The 19,440-nt window shown below is 37.5% G+C and overlaps 1 protein-coding gene across 4 annotated transcripts in view; it reads left to right on the forward strand.

Moving 5' to 3' along the window:
• EDA (ectodysplasin A) overlaps positions 1-19,440 on the forward strand; it is a 336,815-nt gene that overhangs the window by 219,569 nt on the left and 97,806 nt on the right. For all 4 annotated transcript variants that reach the window (XM_047765045.1, XM_047765046.1, XM_047765047.1 and 1 more), the window contains exon 2: positions 2,961-3,066. In XM_047765045.1, the coding sequence (XP_047621001.1) occupies positions 2,961-3,066 (106 nt within the window). The remainder of the gene's footprint in view (positions 1-2,960; positions 3,067-19,440) is intronic.

Consider the following 19,440-nt stretch of genomic DNA (forward strand, 5'->3'; position numbering starts at 1 on the left):
CTTCTATGTGTTCACTCAAGAAAAATGAAAGCATATGTCCTCACAAAGACTCATACATAAATGCTTATATCAGCTTTGTTCTTTGTAGCCCCAAACTGGAAATAAGAGGGAAAGGCATTAAAAAATTATAGTGTATCTATACAATAAAATACTACTCAGGAAGAAAAAGGACTGAATTACTAATACCCACAACTACATGGGTGAGTCTTTCAGACATTATATTGAGGGAAGGAAACAACACACAAATCATATGATCGTTTTGTGTGATTCCATTTATGTGAAGTTGTAGAATGGGGAAAACTAGGCTCTGGTGATAGAATCAGAACAATGGTCGCCTAGGGTTGGGGTGGCACTAAGGAATGACTGGAAAGGGCACAAGGGAAAATTCTAGGGTGATGGAAATATTCTATATCTTGATTTGGGTGGTGGTTACAAAGGTATGTACATTTTTCAAAACTATTCATTTGTATGCTTAAAATATGTGCATTTTATTGCATGTAAATAATAGCTCAAATTTTCATAAGGCACAAAATTTACAAAGGAAAAAATCCTTCTGAGGATCCCCCTGCTACAGGATAAAACTTTAATTTCTTAACATGATCTGGCCTTTGTTTAATGTCTCTTGTCTCATTCCTCACCATTTCTTCCTCTTATTTTGTCACTTGTATTTCCAAAAACTGCTATTCTCTCTCTTTCCTCTAAACCTTGAAACACAATGTTCCCTTTACCTGGGATTCCTTTTCAGTTTCCCATTCATCACTAAATCCTTGGCCTCCTTCAGAACTTACAGAAGTTAACACCTCCTCCAAAATGCGGTGTCCACTCCCAGTCTGTATTAGGTTGTTTTCCTCTTGCTCCCAGAGAACTTTATGCTTCTCTGTAATGTAATTGTAACTTAAAAAAAAAAAAAAACACCTTAAAACCATAGTGGACTGGGGCCATTTAATGTATAGGCAAATAGCCTTTTACATATTCAGTAAGCCCTGAGTTAAATCATACATTGTAGGAGTTCCCTTCGTGACTCAGCAGTTAACGAACCCAACTAGGATCCATGAGGATACAGGTTCGATCCCTGGCCATGCTCAGTGGGTCAGGGATCTGGCATTGCCATGAGCTGTGGTGTAGATCGAAGACACGGCTTGGATCCTGCATTGTTGTGGCTGTGGTGTAGGCCAGCCAGCAGGTACAGCTCTGGTTTGACCCCTAGCCTGGGAACATACATATGCCACAAGTGCAGCCCTAAAAAGAAAAAAAATCATATATTGTAGACTAATTCCTATCCAAAAAGCTGAAGTTTCAGCAAAGTTATCAAGAAGACTCTTCTATCTATGATGACTTGTTCCTCTAGAATTGCAAATGATGGAGGTTTTATTGTCAATAGCAGTTTGGGATTGCATTATTACTAGTATGATGGTTTATGTATATTGTGGATTAAGTTACTTTCTATGGGCTTAATCTGGAAACCTGGCCCAATGTTATTATTTTGATTCCATGGGAAAGTGCATTTTACATTCTGGTCAAGTGACAGAAATGTTGCTCAGTTGAACCATGTAAAATTGCTGATATTCAACCATTTTTGACCTACAAAGATGGCAGTTTCATATGATTTGACCTAAATGTTTTGAAGTGCAACCCTATAGCAAGTTGGAGATTATATTTATTGATTGATTATGTTTTTAATTCATGAATATATTCTGGAATATGCTAATGTTATATATTAAAGCTGTTGGGTATAATTATTCTATGTAAACAGTAAATCACAGGATTTTGAACAATGTTTGTGTAGACTGTTAAGGCTTTCTTGAATGCTACCTATTTTTTTCCCAATTAATCAGAGATGTTGCAGATGTGAGGATTCTGGAATTGTTTATTTTTTGAACCAATACTCGGATGAAAATGCAGATTCATTTTTTTTCTTTTCTAACCTCCAAACTATCCAACCAGTCTATTTTTAATATTAATTTTAATTATAATAGTAGCTAGCATTTACTGAGTGCATATTACATGCTGAGTACTGTGCAAACCCAACAACTACTTTATGAGCAAAGTACTATTATTATCCCTATTTATAGATGAGGAAATTAAAGCTTGAGTAACTTGCCCAAGGTTACACAGCTATAAGTGGCAGAGTCGGATTTGGAATCACTTTCAGTCCTGCTTCTCTGTCCACTGTTTACCTCAAGCATTTTTTTAACCACAAAGAAGCACTCATGTGGGAAGATTATGATTCAATTCAGCAAGTATATATTTAAGCTGTGATTATCATTAGTGAAACCAGGCCCATTCACATATGAAACTTGTTTGTATTATTATGAGAGATCATCATAAGACAGTAGAGGGACCAAGTACCAAAGTGAATCTCACAGACCATAAGTGCTGTAGAAGTATAAGAAAAGGAGAGAATAACTGTCCACTTTGTCATGACTAACTCCCAGAAGAGTATTGACATAAATGGTACCATCCAATCATAATTGGATGCACAGCATTCTGGGAAAAATTCAAAAGCTCAGCATAAATAGGAATGTGGAAAAATAATGAAGTCCAAGAGGAAAATACCAAACTCAAGTCTCATTCTGGGAAGACATCAGAAAGGGAGGTTAGAAATCAGAAAGGGAAGTTAGAAATCATTCTGGGAAGACATCAGAAAGGGAAGTTAGAAATCTATGACTAGGTTGTCTGGACCCCAGAAGTATATGGAGAAATGGGATTTGAAGGATCACTCATTAGATATTTGGGGCAGAAGAGAGTGGAATTCAGAGATTAACCAAAAGTTCATGCCTACATGATTGGAATAATAATAGTATCAAAAATAAAATAATTTGTACAGTGGCAGGAAGGATGGGCTCAGGTCTTAGATACTGAATTTAAGACAATGATAGATGTCTACAGAAAAACAGTTTTTTATGTTGACTGTGGTTGGCTGGAGTCAACCTTTGACTCATGAACTTATTATTTTTCAGCTGGCCCTTCTGAATTACTTCATCCCTGAAGAAAAGTCATACTCTGAAGAGGAAAGTAGGCGTGTTCGCCGCAATAAAAGAAGCAAAAGCAGTGAAGGAGCAGATGGTAAGTCTACTTCTATGATCTTTTATCACATATCAGTTAATGAGAGTACCCTTCTGAGAACTACTTTCTTAAGTGTGCTTCACCATTTCATATATTGCCCATATCCCCAAGGTCATGGAAGAAGGTTTTCCAGCCTAACCTACCCAACCTACTCTTCTGACATAGAACCAACTCTACAAGGATCATCTTTCCACAAACCCCAGATACCTTCATTCCTTTCACAGTATGTCTGAGAGCCATAGTAGTATTTATACTCTCACAGTCACCCTCCATAAAGACCTTATCTTTCCTGGGGACATGCTATATCTACTAAGGCCATCAAGAAGATTCCATTCCTTCTGTTCTTGGAATTGACAATGTGTTGTGCCATGGTGGTGCTTACATGATGTGTTAAATCCAATAATAATTGTGTCAATGTTAGTATCAACTACCATGCTAATATATGAACTAGAGCTTCTAGAACTCATCTATAAATTCCTTGAGGGAGGGATTCATTTTTCTTTGTATAGTCCCAGAATCTAGCCTAGTAGCTAGCAAAATTTTGGTGTTTGTGATACAAATTAATGATATTGATTATCCTTTCAGCTAGGTTATAATGTGCCATGAAAACCATCCCTATTGAGAATGAAACAGATTCAAGTTAACTATCAATGCTTTTTGTGGGGCATAGCAAAATGTTGAGCTAGCAGCTCCTGTGCAGTCTTTGAATTGCTCTGTTTCAACATCATTCTGTCAATTGACAGAATGCTACCTCTTTGGCATAAGAGTTTATAGAATGCATAGCTCTGGGCTGCTGCAAAGCCATCTGGATTCAAAGATAACATGTGTCTGGCTAAATCTGCCAAAGAAATATGACTTGGGGGGGGTGGTTTCCAAAGCAATATGACTTTATGAAGATGAAAATGAGATTTTTTAAAAGCTGACATTTGTCAATGTAAGTAATGGCCAGTGATGGAAGCTGTTCCAAAAGACATGAACAATTGAAGAAATGGGGCCAGGATTTTGTCAGTGAGGACAAGAAAAAGTAAAACTGGAGGAATTCTGAAACGTAGCTCAGAACAAGGACCTATAATAAAGAAAAGTGAGTCAGGAATAAGTTTAGTAGGGTGTTTCTAGTCAGTGGAGGTAGCAGCAGCTTTGAGCCCTTGAGTCGAAAACTGGACCAGTGGGGCCATTCTCTAGAGCAGATAGTTTGCATACAATCAGTGGTCAAGTTCAAGCCCAAGAAATGTGGTCTGTGAAGTAATAGACATCCATCATTCACATGCTGCCTGTAGCCAGGTCTTCAGAAAATTTTGTGAAAGCTGAGAACTGAGAATTAAGGCCCCTTTCCTCTCCTTATTATCTTATTCTTTGATGCATGTAGGTCTTTCCACCTTTGACTCTTCCCCTGAGCTACTCCCAGTACCACCAAATCTTTCATATTCCCTGATTGCTAAGGAAGAGAGAAGAACAATATTATCCCTTCTGTAGTGGGCATGGTCTTCGCTTCCTCTCCTCGGGGGAAATCTAATAGCTTCTAAAGTTTACCTCTTCATCTGGCTTCCCACGTTTTCTTGTGAAGAAGGCAGCTTCTTCCTTTCTTCCAAACTACTTTATTTGGATCTAGCTACCAGCATCTCTGGTACTGCTCTTCCTTACAGTGTTTATTGTTTTGATACGAAATAGTTTTTCCCTCTGGTGAAGGGCAAAGCCTCTCTTATTAATTTTTAGCACTTCTTATCAGATTCCCTCCTGGCTTGATACTCTTGTCAGTCACTAGACCCTTGTCACTTTGTGCCAGTGCCAAATTTCTCATGTAATCGCAGATATTTTCTTTAAGCAGTATAGCTGAGAGGAATCCAAATGCCCCTTAGAGTTAGGAGTATAGAATGCCTGGGGGGTGGGATTTGATTAGATCTCCATCCTTTCACCTGGGAGGTTATAGAACCATTTCTTTAGATGTAGTGGGTTCTCCCATGAGTTTAAGGGTGATGGGCCAATACAAATCTCCTTTACCTTTGAACCATTTCTGTTACACTGTGGAGTGTATGCTATGTTTATTCGATACATTCATCAAATATTTACTGAGAATTTATAGCAGCTTCTATAACACTAGAAGCAGCTTCTATAACACTAGAATGAAAATGCCGTAAGAATATTAATGTTTGTTTACTTATACATCCTCATTGCCCAGAAAAGGAGCTGGCACACAGTAGACCCTCAATAAATATTTCTTGTTGCCCTCGAAAAGCTTAACTTCCAGTGTAAAGAGACAGACAATAAAACTGTGATGATAGGAGCTCCCATCGTGGTGCAGCAGAAACAAATCCGACTAGGAACCATGAGGTTGCGGGTTCGATCCCTGGCCTTGCTCAGTGGGTTAAGGATCCAGCGTTGCCATGAGCTGTGGTGTAGGTTACAGACGAGGCTCGGATCTGGCATTGGTTGTGGCTGTGGTGTAGGCCAACAGCCGTAGCTCCGATTTAACCCCTAGCCTGAGAACCTCCATATGCCAAGGGTGCGGCCCTAAAAAAAAGCAAAAAAAACAGTTGTGATGATAAGTGTTGTGGAGAAAAATATAACAGGACCAAAGAGCAAGAGTATGATAAATATGCTGTAAAGTGATCAGGGAAGATCCCTCTAATAAGGGAGCCTTTGAGAAGAGACCTGGTTGAAATGAAGGTATGAGCCATGTGAATATTTGCGAGGAGCAGGTGGAAGAGGGAAGAAACAGCAAATACAGATGTGCTGAAGCAGAAGAATGTTTAATATGTTTCAGAAAGATCTGGCTGGGAGCAGAGTGATTAAGAGAGAGAGGGAAGGAGATAATATAGAAGGGCAAAGTCAAATCTAAAGCTTTATCCTAAGCCAAGATAAGGACTCTGACCTTTACACTGCTTGAGAAGCGGCACCATTGGAGCTATTTGGGGCAGAGGAGTGACAAGATCTAGCTTGTTTTAACAGAATCCCTCTGGCTGCTGCAGGGAGAAAGGACAGAAGCAGGAAGTCCTGTTGGGGGAGTACAACAGTAACACAGGTGAGAGTTGACGGTGATTTAGACCAAGATGGAGGTGGTAGGAATGGGGAGAAGTGGTCAGATTGCAGACAGATCCTTGAAAAAAAGACCTGACAGGATTGGGGTTGATTAGATTAGAGGTATGAGAGACAGTAGAGCCAAGGATGACCTCATAGTTTTGAACTTAAGGAACTAGACCAGTAGATTTGCCATTTCTGAGATGGGAAAAAAACAGGAGAGGAGGTGGGTATAAGGAAGAAATCAAGAATTCAGTTAGGCATGCTAAGTTTGAGGTGTCTCCTAGACACCAAATATATAATGTTAAAGAGACATTATATGTATGTCTACAGTGTATATCACTGTATCTCAAGACAATGAGCTGACTCTTTTTTATAAAAATAAAGAACTCATTGAGGAAGTGAGTCAATCTATAAACCATATGAACAGGGTAAGAGGTTGAACGGATAGGTGTGATTTAAGGCCAAAAAAAAAAAAAAAGCCTATCAAGTGTTAATTCTAAATCCACAAGTTACCTGATATATTATAACAAAAATTTAGCTCTCCAGCTCAGGTTTGCATCACAAGTATCAAAAAAAACCCTGAAAAACAAAAAACCTCAAACATTTAAGAGCATGACAGGAATTTCCAGAAGAAAACATTTTTCAGAGGTCAAAAGAGTTTTAAAAGAGAAAAAAAATAAGCTTTAAAAGAGAGCAGGAAAATCAGTTCTAATTCCTTGTATAATTTAAAAAAAATTTTTTTATATAATGATTTTTATTTTTTCCATTATAGCTGGTTTACAGTGTTCTGTCAATTTTCTACTATACAGCTTGTATAACTTTTGATCTGTTACTATCTTTAATTTAATTCCAATTCCTTAAACTTTATTTTATTGTCATTTAACAAGACTTCTAGGCATCACCAGAAATGAATGAGACTCTCAGATAAGCTTACTTTTTAATGAGGGAGTAGATGCATTTATTGGCAACAGGTGAAAATGAAGCAAAGGCAGGGTGGTGAAAGTAGAATTTTACCTTACACAGAACCAGTACATAGAAGACACCAGAACATTTGTTAAATGAATGACCAAACAAATGGGCAGAAGTGGAAGGAGTCTAGATTTTCTGTCTAGGAACTATAGGTCTTAAGCTTGGTGATCTTCACTAATCCCTATGGGGGGAAAATGTTAACAAATGGTTCATTCACACTTAGGAAAAGCAAGGGATGTAGTGATCTTTAGGTTGACCAATAATAAATCTGGCTATTTTCCTGTTTCCATCAGACTACTAAACTACTTGCTTACAGGAAGAACATAGATAGTCTCTCTTACCTTAAAAAAATATCAGTGGCTATATCCAGGGCATACCTGATTTTCTGAGCCACCATTCAAGAAATGATGGCTTCATCTCATTTTCTTCATTTGGATTATCCTATAAATGAAAACATTCACTAGGAAGCAGGAGTCCCAAACACAGGGTTAGTTCTCCTCCAGTGTAACTCTTGGCACTTTGTCACTTTAAGAACATGAGTGAAGTCTTTTTCTTTCCTACATCTCTACCTTAAATTTACTGCTCCTGTTTTGAGTTGGCCAAAAGTATTTGATATCAGCTTTAAGTTCATTTTTTTTTCTAATTATATGAGGCCTTTTGGTTGTTTTTGTTCTGCAAGGAAAGCATGATCCCTTCATTGTAGGTGTTGTGAGTCATGACAGTTCCAGAAATCTGTGCCAGGATTTCCTGCTGAGACCCATCCTTGTGATGTGTTTCTGAAGTAATAATAGTTCTAGGTGGCTTGCTTGGTCATCTATTGGAGAGTACTCCAGAAACCTGCAGAACTTCATTTTCTAGTTAGAATGAAATGGAGAATATATATTCAGAGGGTCGTGAGGTCTTAGAATCAGATAACATGAATCCAGAATTCCCACAGAGGTAGTTTCCATATTTTATAAATATTATTGTGAAACCATCTGTTCTCTTCTTTGTAGAACCATTTTCAGAAATCAATCAAAATACTAATATCTCTCCACACCCGCCATTCCCCTGTTTCTGTCCTAGTATGAGAAAAAAAATAAAAGTACAGCATTGTGTGATAGAAAAGGTATTCGACTGAGTCACAATTTCTGGATCCTGGTCCTGATGTTACTGCCACTTTATCAGCCATGCGACCTTTGGAGGAGTGACATACCTCTGAACCTCAGTTTCCTTAGCTGGAAATGGGAAGAATTAGCCCTGCTTACTCATGCCATCATTGTAATGATCAAAAGTGTTAATGTATGCAAAAACGCTTCAGAAATTATTAACAACTATTACTAAATTCTATCTGGAAAATGACCATAGTAGTGTGGTCTCTCAGGCATTTTAGGCCCTCATATTTGTTAATTTATGAATAACCATTCTAATTCCTACAAAGGTACTCTTTCAGCCAGATTGTCGTTTTTTGTACTTACTGATGCTATCCAAGCCCATAGGAAGAAGACTCCAAGCCAAAAGCTATGGCCTACCTCATCCCAATAAATGATCATGTCTGCACAATTCCATATCACTCTCTTACTCTGGCTGTGTACATGTGTCCCTTTTTTGTCAGTGTTTACTTTTGGACAGAGCCAAAAAAAGTTAGTATTCTTTTTTGCTATTACAAAATAGTAGAGGGGAAAAAAAATAAGACAAAATATATCCTTTCTTTTGTTTCTTAAAAATAATAATGAAATAGGTCATAGCTACCGTTAAGTTGATACAGATGAACATGAAAGGCTATGGTCTCAAAGAAACAGACTTTCTGCCTATACACATGTTAGCTGGAATTAAAACCTGCCCTCATTCTAGTATCTCTTGTATTTATTGCTTTTCAGTGAGCCATCACTGTGCTATTATCAAATGAGAGGGACTAAATTCATTTTGAGAGCTGACAGAGTCTCAGGGGCTTGTTCAGAAGGCCAAATTAAAGCTTTTGAGGGTTTACCATGTGTGTAGACTTGAAAAGGATTGTTGCTTTCAGATGTACAGTCCCCAGGGTTGCCTGCTGGTCATAGGAGCCAAGAGCTTAAGCAAACACTCTGAAAAGTGGCTTTATATCAAATAAGATACTAAGTAAGCTAAACCATCTTAGCTTGCTCATACTCAAAAATGCCCTTTAAAGCTATATTTTCATTCATGGAACTAGTCCTGCAATAAATGCTCCTAGCAGGTTTTCGCCACTGATATTCAGTTAAGAATCATTTGTAGAATACCAACTACTTGTAAGACATTGTGCCAATTGGTACAGCTATCAAACTCTTGTCCTTAGCATGTTAAGTCCTACAGTGAACTTGGTATAGAGGTTCTTTAAAAATTAGGCTGCTTAGAAATATTTGTGAGATTTTTTTAATTACAAAAATAATGCATATTCATTATTTTTTATTTTAAGCAATACAGCATCATGTAAGGTAAAGTGTGAACATGCTCACCTCCACTAGAAAAATGCTCTAAGATATCTTTGAGGAATATCTTCTTGTTTAAGGAGGTCACAGATCCAACTGACCTGAACTTCTCTAAAGGTACTTCTGGTCTGCCTCACCCTCTTTAATTCCTTCTAGTTATTTGTTTCTCCATATTAGGAAAAATTATGAACTCTAAGCCAGGAGACTAGGATTCTAGTCCCAACTCTGCCATTAGTAATTATACTACCAATATGACTTTGAGCAAATCTTTACTTCTCACATTTTAGCTTTTTCCCAATGTTAAACTAGAATCTGTGATTCTCAACTCAGGTGCAAGATATTCAACATTGTCTAAAGGAGCTCCTGCTATGGTGCAGTGGGTTAAGAATCTGGGTTCAGGGACTCAGGTTGCTACAGAGGTGGGGGTTGGGTCCCCGACATAGCATAGGGGGTTAAAGGATCTGGCATTGCTGCGGCTGCAGTATGCAGCTGGGATTCAATCCCTGGCCCAGGAACTTCCATAAGCCTTGGGTACGGCCATTAAAACAATACAAAACAAGACAAATTTATCTAAGGAGTTTGTTCAAGTTGTACATACCCCTGGAAATCCTGACCACTCTGTACCCCATTAAGAATACTATACAGAAGCAGTACTATTACTGATGAGATTGTACTCATATCCTTCAGATGTATTAGGGTAGGAAAAAGATGTTGAACTACTAGAATAGATGGTCCAATTGTTATAATTTGCTCCTACCTATTCCTGATTTCTATAGTATAATGATAATAACCATTTAGATGAGGTCTGGATGATTGAATACTCAGGGTTTCAGTTTGGATGGTCAAATGAGCCTTTTCATTAGCATCCATGAGAGGCTCAGTAAGAATTAAAAGCATGCACTTGGTTTCAAGAAGCAAAGGCTAAGAAGGTTAATCTGTTGGTTAAGTGGTGAACTGTCAGCTCCCTTTTGCATGGCTCCTCAAAATATCAGAGGCTAAGGCAGATGTGTAGACAGAAGGCTCCCGTTGGCTCTGTAGTATATTACTTTCTTATGCATCCCCACCTAAATCTAGATTCTGTTCTTCTACCCTTCTGTTTCACAAGTGAAGAATTACTACAACTTCCTTTTTGTTCATTCATTCATACAGTCATTCAATACATGTTTATTAAGTACCTACTACTTATTGATCACTTGGGACCCAGTGGTGAAAAAATAAGACCCTACCCTCATAACACTCACAGGTAGATGATTTCAACACAGTATAGTAAGTGGTATTCTAGGATAAGCACAAGGGGTTATGAAACACATCAGCACCCGATTTAGACCTGGGAGGTCTGGGAAGGTCTCCTAATGGGGGATAACATCTGAGCTGCAACCTGACCAAAGCTAAAGAGTTAGCTTAGGAGTTCCCGTGTGGCTCAGCAGGTTAAGGATCTGGCATAATTGCTGGAGTGCAAGTTCAAGCCCTGGGCTGGGAATTTCCAAATGCCATAGGCGTGGCCAAAAAAAAAGCTAGCTGAGTGAAGATTTGAGGGAAAGGTAAAGCAGGCAGAGAGAACGTGTATGTTGGAAGGCTTAGAGTAAAGCGGAACTTGGCCCATTTGGGGAACCAAAAGCAGTTAGTATGGTTAATATAGATTTCTAAAGGGGAAGTGATAACAAATGAACTGTCTGTAAGAGTCCAAATCATCCCAGGCCATGGCATCCATTTTATGGAACATAGAAACTATCCTAAAGGCAATAGCAAGCACAGGATCAATGTCAATAATGGATCGATCACATGGCAAATATCTTCAAATGCTAAATGCATGAATTCTGATCCAGCAATTCTACTTTTATTTCCATATGTACTCATAGGTGGAAAATCATTTATCAACAGTGATTTTCTTTGCTGTGCTATTTGTAATAGCAGAGAATTGGAAATTACTTAGGAAATGATTAAAAAAGTTGTGATAAATCTGTAACTATTAACTATATATTTGCTCCGGGGAAGAGAACTGGGGTGAGGGTGGAGAGAGACAGTTAACTTAATTTCCATGTTTCTGTATCACTTGAACTTTTTAAAGCATATACATGTACTACTAATTTAAAATAAACAAAGAAAATTTAATTTTTAAAATAAATAAGATATGCATGATATGTCATGTTCTATCCATCACCCAAATACAATAGCAATAATTTTGTAATAACATCCTATGCTAATCGTGTGGGGAAATCCGTGTACTTCTGGAAAGAACATAAATTGTTTTTCCAGCTTTATTGAAGTACAATTGCCAAATAAAAATTGTATATATATTTAAGGTGTACGATGGGTATTTTGATATACATACACATTGTGAAATCATTACCACAATCAAGCTAATTAGCATTTCTATCACCTGACATAGTTACCCTTGTTTTGTGGTGAGAACATTTAAGATCTAGTCTCTTAGCAAATTTCAAGTATAGAATACAGTATTATTAACTATAGTCATCAGGCTATACATTAAACCTCCAGAATTTACTCATCTTGCATGACTGAAACTTTGTATCCTGTTGTAAATGGGATCTTTGTCTTAAGTCTTTTTTTGAATAGTTCATTGTTAGAGTATAGAAACCCAACTAATTTTTGTATGTTGATTTTTGTATCATACAACTTTACTGAACTCATTTATCATTTCTAACAGTTTTTTGGTGAAATCTAGGGTTTTCTATATAGGAACATATTATCTGAAAACAGAGACAGTTTTACTTTTTCCTTGCCAATTCGGATGCTTTTTATTTATTTTTCTTGCCTAATTGCTCTGACTGTAGGATTCAAGTACTAAGTTGTAGAGAAGTTGTAAGAATGGGCATCCTATCTTTTTATTGATCTTAGAGGAAAAGTTTTCAACTTTTCACTGTTAAATATCATTTTACCTGTGGGTTTATTGTATATAGCCTTTATTATGTTGCGATGTGTTCCTTCTATACCTAATTAGTGAAGAGCTTTTATCACAGGAATGTTGAATTTTGTCAGTTGCTTTTCTACATCTTTTGAGATGATCATATAATTTTTATACTTAATTCTATTAATGTGGTGTATCACATTTGAGAATATAAGTTGTTACAACCACTTTGGATAATAATCCAACTCTCTAGCAAAATTAAACATTATGATACTTTTGATACAGTTTTGGGAATCTATCCTACGTATTTAAGAATACCACTATATTCTTATATATATTATCATGTTATATATATAAGAATGTTTATTATAGTAGTGTTTTAGTGGCAAAAAGAAGGATAACCCTAATATCTATGAATAAGGAAATGGTTGACTGAATAAATTGTGACATAGCCATAATATTGAATATTATACAGCTATTAAAAGAAATGAGTTAGATATCAACTATAATAAAAAAATTTTAAAGGAAATAAAATAGCATTTTAAACAATAAAAATAAAAAAAATAAGTTAGAGTTTTATATACGGATCTGAAAGAATAGCCATGTTCCTTTGTTAGCTAATAAAAATCAGAGTAATGTGCATAATACTATTACATTTTCATTAAAAAGAGAAAGATTTTTAAATCCTAAAAATGTTTACAGATATATAGATAATTACTTAGAAACAGATGTGGGAAGCAGAGGCACCCAACTGAATTACTGATTACTTCAGATGGAAGGGGGTTGGATGGGAAAGAGAGAACTGTTTAGTGATTCTTTTATAGTTCTGTATTGTTTCACTTGTTACAATAAGCATGTGTTACTGTAATTTATGAAAAATGTAACAAAGGAAAAATTGGGTAAAATGGGGAGAAAAGGATTGGAGAGGGCATGGGGAAGACAAAGAAGGCAGTTTGAAGGCTGGTGCATTGATGCACATAAGAAATGATGGTGTGCTGAATCAGAGTAGCTGCAATGGAGACAGATGAGGGCAGATTGAGTTAGTAGGTAGAAAAAATTGATTTGGTAATTTGATTGAGGGGAGAAAAAGAGGAGCCAAGGAAGCCACCCAGGTTTCTGACAAGGTGCTGTACTATTCACTGTGATCATGATCAGAGGAGGAAGATGTATGGTTTTAGACAGGGCAAGTTTCAGGTATCTGTGGGAAATTCAAGAGGAGAAAACCTATAAACACTTGGAGATACATATCTGAAGCTTAAGAAATACGGATACAGAGATCATTAGCAATGTTAGGACTCTCTCAGTTTGTGACAGATGACTGGCCTAAACTGGATTAAGGGGGTTTTTGTTGTATGTGTGTGTGTGTTTTAAGAGGGCATAGGATTTACTGGCTCAGTTCAAACTATAAAGTCCCTGATGCAGCAGAAATTGACAGAACATTGTAAATCAACTATAATAGAAAAAAAATTTTTTAAGTCCCTGATGAAGCTGGCTTAAAACATGGCTGAACCTTTGGCGCTCAAATGATGTCATCAGGACTCTCAGTTCTGCTTCCTTTTGTATTGGCCTCATTCTTCAGGTAGGTTCTCCCTATAAGGTGGCAGAAATAGCTACTAGCAGCTCTTACATCTTACCAATATAGCAAGCCCAGGGGAAGAAGTTTGTCTCATTCTTCCATTAAATTCAGTAAGAACTATGTTGTTGGCAACATTGGTCAGAGCAGTTGGAATAATAGGGACAGAAGGATTGAGAATCAAGTCAGATGATTAAGTAGAAAATAGCAAATATAAATGATAGGGAGGGGGAGAATAGTTAAACATGTATTAACCATCTGCTATGTGCGAGGCACTGTATTATATTATATCCGTGGATACAAAAATGGGTAAGATGAGGTTTCTTAGTTCTGGAAGCTCATGGTCTTTGTAAAAGAGAATCTTGTAAATATTTCCCAGAGGTGGTAAGTACTTATATGGAAGTGTCATAAGATTGTAGTGGAAGCATAGAGGAGAGAATCACAAAATGGCCAATCAAATATATTAAATATATCTCCCAGGAGAAGTGCACAATAGCCAGCCCACACTAGGCATTCATATATGAATGTGTCAGGTGACATTTGAATTGGATTTTGGAGAACAAATGTCACTTTTATGAAGAAAGGTAGAAGGTACATTTCTGACAAAGGGAAGAGCAAGTATAAAGAGAAACCAGTTCCTTGGGGGTTTTGGTTCTCCTCTTGACATAGGAAATCTGGCATGTAACATGGAAGACTTGGAGGAGGGACTGAGGGAATCCAGAAGCCTTGGGCAGAGAAAATGTGATAAGAACCCAGAGCTGCCTTGGGGCTTTCGAATGCTCACTCAAGCATTTGATCCATGGTATTTTTTTTTTGACTTTTTACCTTTTCTTGAGCCGCTCCTGCAGCATATGGAGGTTCCCAGGCTAGGGGTCCAATCAGAGCTATAGCCACTGGCCTACACCAGAGCCACAGCAACATGGGATCCAAGCCGCGTCTGCAACCCACACCACAGCTCACGGCAACACCGGATCCTTAACCCACTGAGGAAGGCCAGGGATCGAACCCGCAACCTCATGGTTCCTAGTCAGATTCGTTAACCACTGCGCCACGACGGGAACTCCTGATCCATGGTATTTTAATCCCAAATTATCTTGGCATCTTCCCCATCTCATTACATTTCTCCTCCATCCTTCATACATTTGAGAAATAAATATTAGCCAGGCAAATACAATTCTTCCCTGTTTATTAAATATAAGCTATGTATAATGGTTCTTAACTTAGGTAGCAGTTTTCATTTTCCTGATCTTCTACTTACTAATCTCTGGCACCATTTAGACCCTCAAAGTAATTTAGTAACAATGACTGATCATACTTTCTTTCTTGTTGAGGACTCCGAGCTGACTTAGAAGATTTAGATCCTATGCCATTAACATGTTCAGAAATGCAGAGAAAGCTATTTTTGAAATGTGAAGTACCAAGGATGCTTTGCTCTAGGCTTATGAATCTTGGCTGCATTTTACCACTGTTTCCAGTATACAGCCCCTTTAATGAATCTAATATCGTTGGTGCAGCAGGTCAGCTGTTCAAAGGCTAGCCCCACTATGGTTCTGTATACCCCAACTCTGGCGTCTAACCAATTTATGCTTCTTTGTCACATGGTTACTAGAAAGAAGACGGCTTTGTGCGGATCCATTTTCCCTATAGCAATACAACTTGTGGGCCTGGCCTTCTGCCAGAAAGTTAGTAGTGTCATCTTTATAAATGAAATTCAGTGCATCATTATCTTACATTATGCCAGAAGAGCAGAAAGAAGATTTACTTGGTAATTCGCCTATGTTTTGATCCTAATCTGTTTAGAAATATGATTTCTTAAAAAGGAAATGGAAAAAGAATATGTTTCTCATGATAGCTTCATGGTATCTCCTGAGAGGATGTTCAGTTATTGTAAATACAACAATTTGATTCTCTCCTTGAATTTCAGATATATTTCATCTCTCTTAAAAAAAGAACCACATTGAAATGATCAAATTTTAAAGTATGAATTGCATGCTTCCAAAAATGAAATTTTATATTTCAGGTCACACATTTAAATCTCTATTTTGTTCTGAAGAAAAAACAAATTTCTTACATGAGTCATGAAGTCATTGATTTGTACAGCACATTATCTTTACAAGTCATCTCCAAAGCTCTTTAAAAGCATAGGTTTACCTTGTAACCTACTTAAAGTAGAACAGTATATTTGTGGTACAAATATTTTATCTCAGCATTTTAAATATAATCTGTTTTCATCACCACCACCACCCCAAGCATAATATGCAAAATCCAGAAACTATCAGAAACAAAACCCAAATTTAGTACAATAAAGCTCGGGTGCATGAGAGAAATATGTATACAAGAAAGAAAAATTCAGTTGATATCAAGAAGCAACCTTTCTGACCCTTGGTTTCTCTCAGATAGCTTAGGGTAAGGAAAGAGCATAGAATTTAAAGCCACATAGACCTGATTTAAAATTTAAAATCACAAGGAGTTCCCGTTGTGGCTCAGCGGTAGCAAATCTTACTAGTATCGTGAGAATGCAGGTTCGATCCCTGGCCTCCATCAGTGGGTTAAAGGATCCAGCGTTGCCGTGAGCTATGGTGTAGGTCGCAGACAGGACTCGGATCTGGTGTTGGTATGGCTGTGACCTAGGCCAGCAGCTGCAGTTCTGATTCAACCCCTAGCTTGGGAACATCCATGTGCCACATGTGTGGCCCTAAAAAGTAAATAAATAAATAAAATTTAAAATTACAGAGACCTAATTGCAAATTCTAGCTCTACTACCTTGGCTTTGTGGCCTTGGCCAAATCATGTAACTTCTCTCAGCCGATGTTTTCTCATGACCTAAGACAATAATAATACTTTCTTTGATATTGTAAGCATTAGAGTTAAAATGCTTAATTCAATGCTGGCACTTAACCGGTGCTTAATATAGATAATTATATTGGCTATAAAATACGAATAGTGCTAATCCATTTACTTCTCAGGTTAGGGGTAGAATAAATGAAAATGCTTTTTCTCAAATATCACAATCTCTTAGCCACATTTTTTTGGCTGTGCCTGTGGCATGCAAAAGTTCCTGGGCCAGGGATCAAACCCATGCCACAGCAGTGACAACACTGGATCATTAACACACTGAGCCACCAGGGAACTCCTCTTAGCTGTTTTATAGTTGACAAAAGAAGCTCTCCTGCTTATTTCACAGAATTGTGAGGATCAAACAGATAACACATGCTTAAGAACTTAGAAAAATATAAAATGTTAAAGATTCAGATGAGGTCTTTAAATAAGGCCTGTCTTACTAGTTTTCTTTTTCTTCTCCCACCAAAGAATTAAGAATTAAAGAACTAAAAATTGAATATCGCAAATTGCTATTACTATTGATAGTTTAATTATTACATCTGCTTTTGTCCATCTTGCAAATATACACACAATGTGAGTTTTGTAAATAAAATATAATTATCCTCAATACACTCTGATAGTCAGAGCTCTTGTAGTTAGCAACCTCAAATGTCCAGAACACAGCCTAGAACCCCAAAAGGAGGAAAGGGGAAACCCAATGAAGAGGGAACAAAATCTCAATCCACTGAAGCCTCTTCACATATAGGAGTAGAGTGGAACCAACTTCACTAAGCTTCTGGTTTAGTGTTGTACACAAAATATGGCTACTTCCTGATGTACCAATGAGTTGAGTTGTCTGATAACCAGTTAGAATGAGAGAAGGGGTCTACTGGATGTGAGGAAATGGATATCCTTAGAAGGCATAGTTAACAGTGTAAAGAAAATAAGGATTCTAACAGTCACTCAGACCATTAATGTGGGTGTTCAAGCTTCTCTGTGTGTCTCGTAAGACACTGAACACCTCACTGTATGGCCCAGTAGGGTATTTTCATAGTGATGCTTAGCCTATAATAGACAACTGTGGAGTTCCCATCGTGGCACAGCAGAAATGAATGTGGCTAGGAACCATGAGGTTGTGGGTTCGATCCCTGGCCTTGCTCACTGGGTTAAGGATCTGGTGTTGCCGTGAGCTGTGCTGTAGGTGGCAGATGCAGCTCTGATCTGATGTTGTTGTGGCTGTGGTATAGGCCAGCAGCTGTAGCTCTGATTGGAACCCTAGCCTGGGATCCTCCATGTGCCATGGGTGCAGCCCTTAAAAAGAAAAAAAAAATAGACAACTGCATCTAACATGGCAAGACAGGGAAGTCTCAAAATATATTAGAATGATTTCTGCCAGGTTTCAAAGTTTGCTGTCAGTGGAGTAAGTTTTAGTTTCCCAGAAAACTCACTTCCGTGGAACCTCTTATGTGGTGCCAAGTGAAGTGTTCACTGTGCATGAAACTGCCAGGTAAGGACCATATAGGATTAAAAAGAAACCTGAGGTCCAGTATTCTACCAACTCTACTAGCAGCCATCTTAAAGAGGATCAGTTCTAAAAAGTTTTATATGGGTTTTTAAGGTTTTGAATAATCAACCAAATATGCTAAACATAAAAAAATGATCCAGGGTATAATTTAATAATGCCTGATGCAAGATATACACAGAATCTTATGGGACTGTAAGAATTTCATTGTGAATAGCAATGGTCAAAACAACGTTTGTTGAAGATTGGATTAAATCTGATCTGGACAGAGCTCTCCACTTACTGGGCCTGTAACCTGTAGCAAGTCAGCCTCCATGTTATCTCACAGGATTGCTGTAAGGGTCAAACAAAATGATGTATATGCCAATATTATGTAAACTGGACAGTGATATACAGATATGAAGTGTTACTTCTCATAAAAGTTGAATACAGAAAACAACATGGTTTATAAGGGTTTATTGGTGATGGAGGATAATGTGAGAAAAAGAATATATATGTAACTGGGTCTCTTTGCTGTACTGTAGAAAATGGACGGAACACTGTAAACAGCTATAATGGAAAAAATAAAAATCATTTTAAAAAAAGAGTTTATTGGCTTGAGGATTTCAGAGAAATAGGGGATTACAAGAAAACCAAAGGCTTACTTATGCTTTATGTATCATGTAACATTGGCATGGTGGTAACCATAGCAGCAATGTAAGTGGTCTTACCTTTTTCACCAGCTCTTGCTGGTTACAGCCTCTTGATTTCATGAAATCAGTCCCTTTCCTGGACTGTCTTCTTATTTCTTCCCTTCTAATCCTTATCCATCCTTTCAGGATCCAGTTCTAAAGCTTGATGGCCTTTAAGAGACCTTAATGGTAGGATAATATGAGAAAAAGAATGTATAGATACATACATATGTCTGAGTCACTTTGCTGTACAGCAGAAATTGACAAAACATTGTAAATCAACCATAATTTAAAAAAGAGAGAGACCTTAAAGAACCTCTCTCCAGATAGCTCATCTTAGTTTACATTCTTCCATGTACATGCTTAAGACACGTACATTTTCTAGATCTCTTTCATGTACTTCTCTCATCTTCCCAGCTAGGTGATAAGTCACAAATAAAGATTCCTTCTACCTCAGCATGGCAACTAGCTCAGATAAGTAGTTCATGAGTGTTTGCAGATTGAAA

Source organism: Phacochoerus africanus, chromosome X (assembly GCF_016906955.1).
Source record: "Phacochoerus africanus isolate WHEZ1 chromosome X, ROS_Pafr_v1, whole genome shotgun sequence".
Taxonomy (NCBI): Eukaryota; Metazoa; Chordata; class Mammalia; order Artiodactyla; family Suidae; genus Phacochoerus; species Phacochoerus africanus.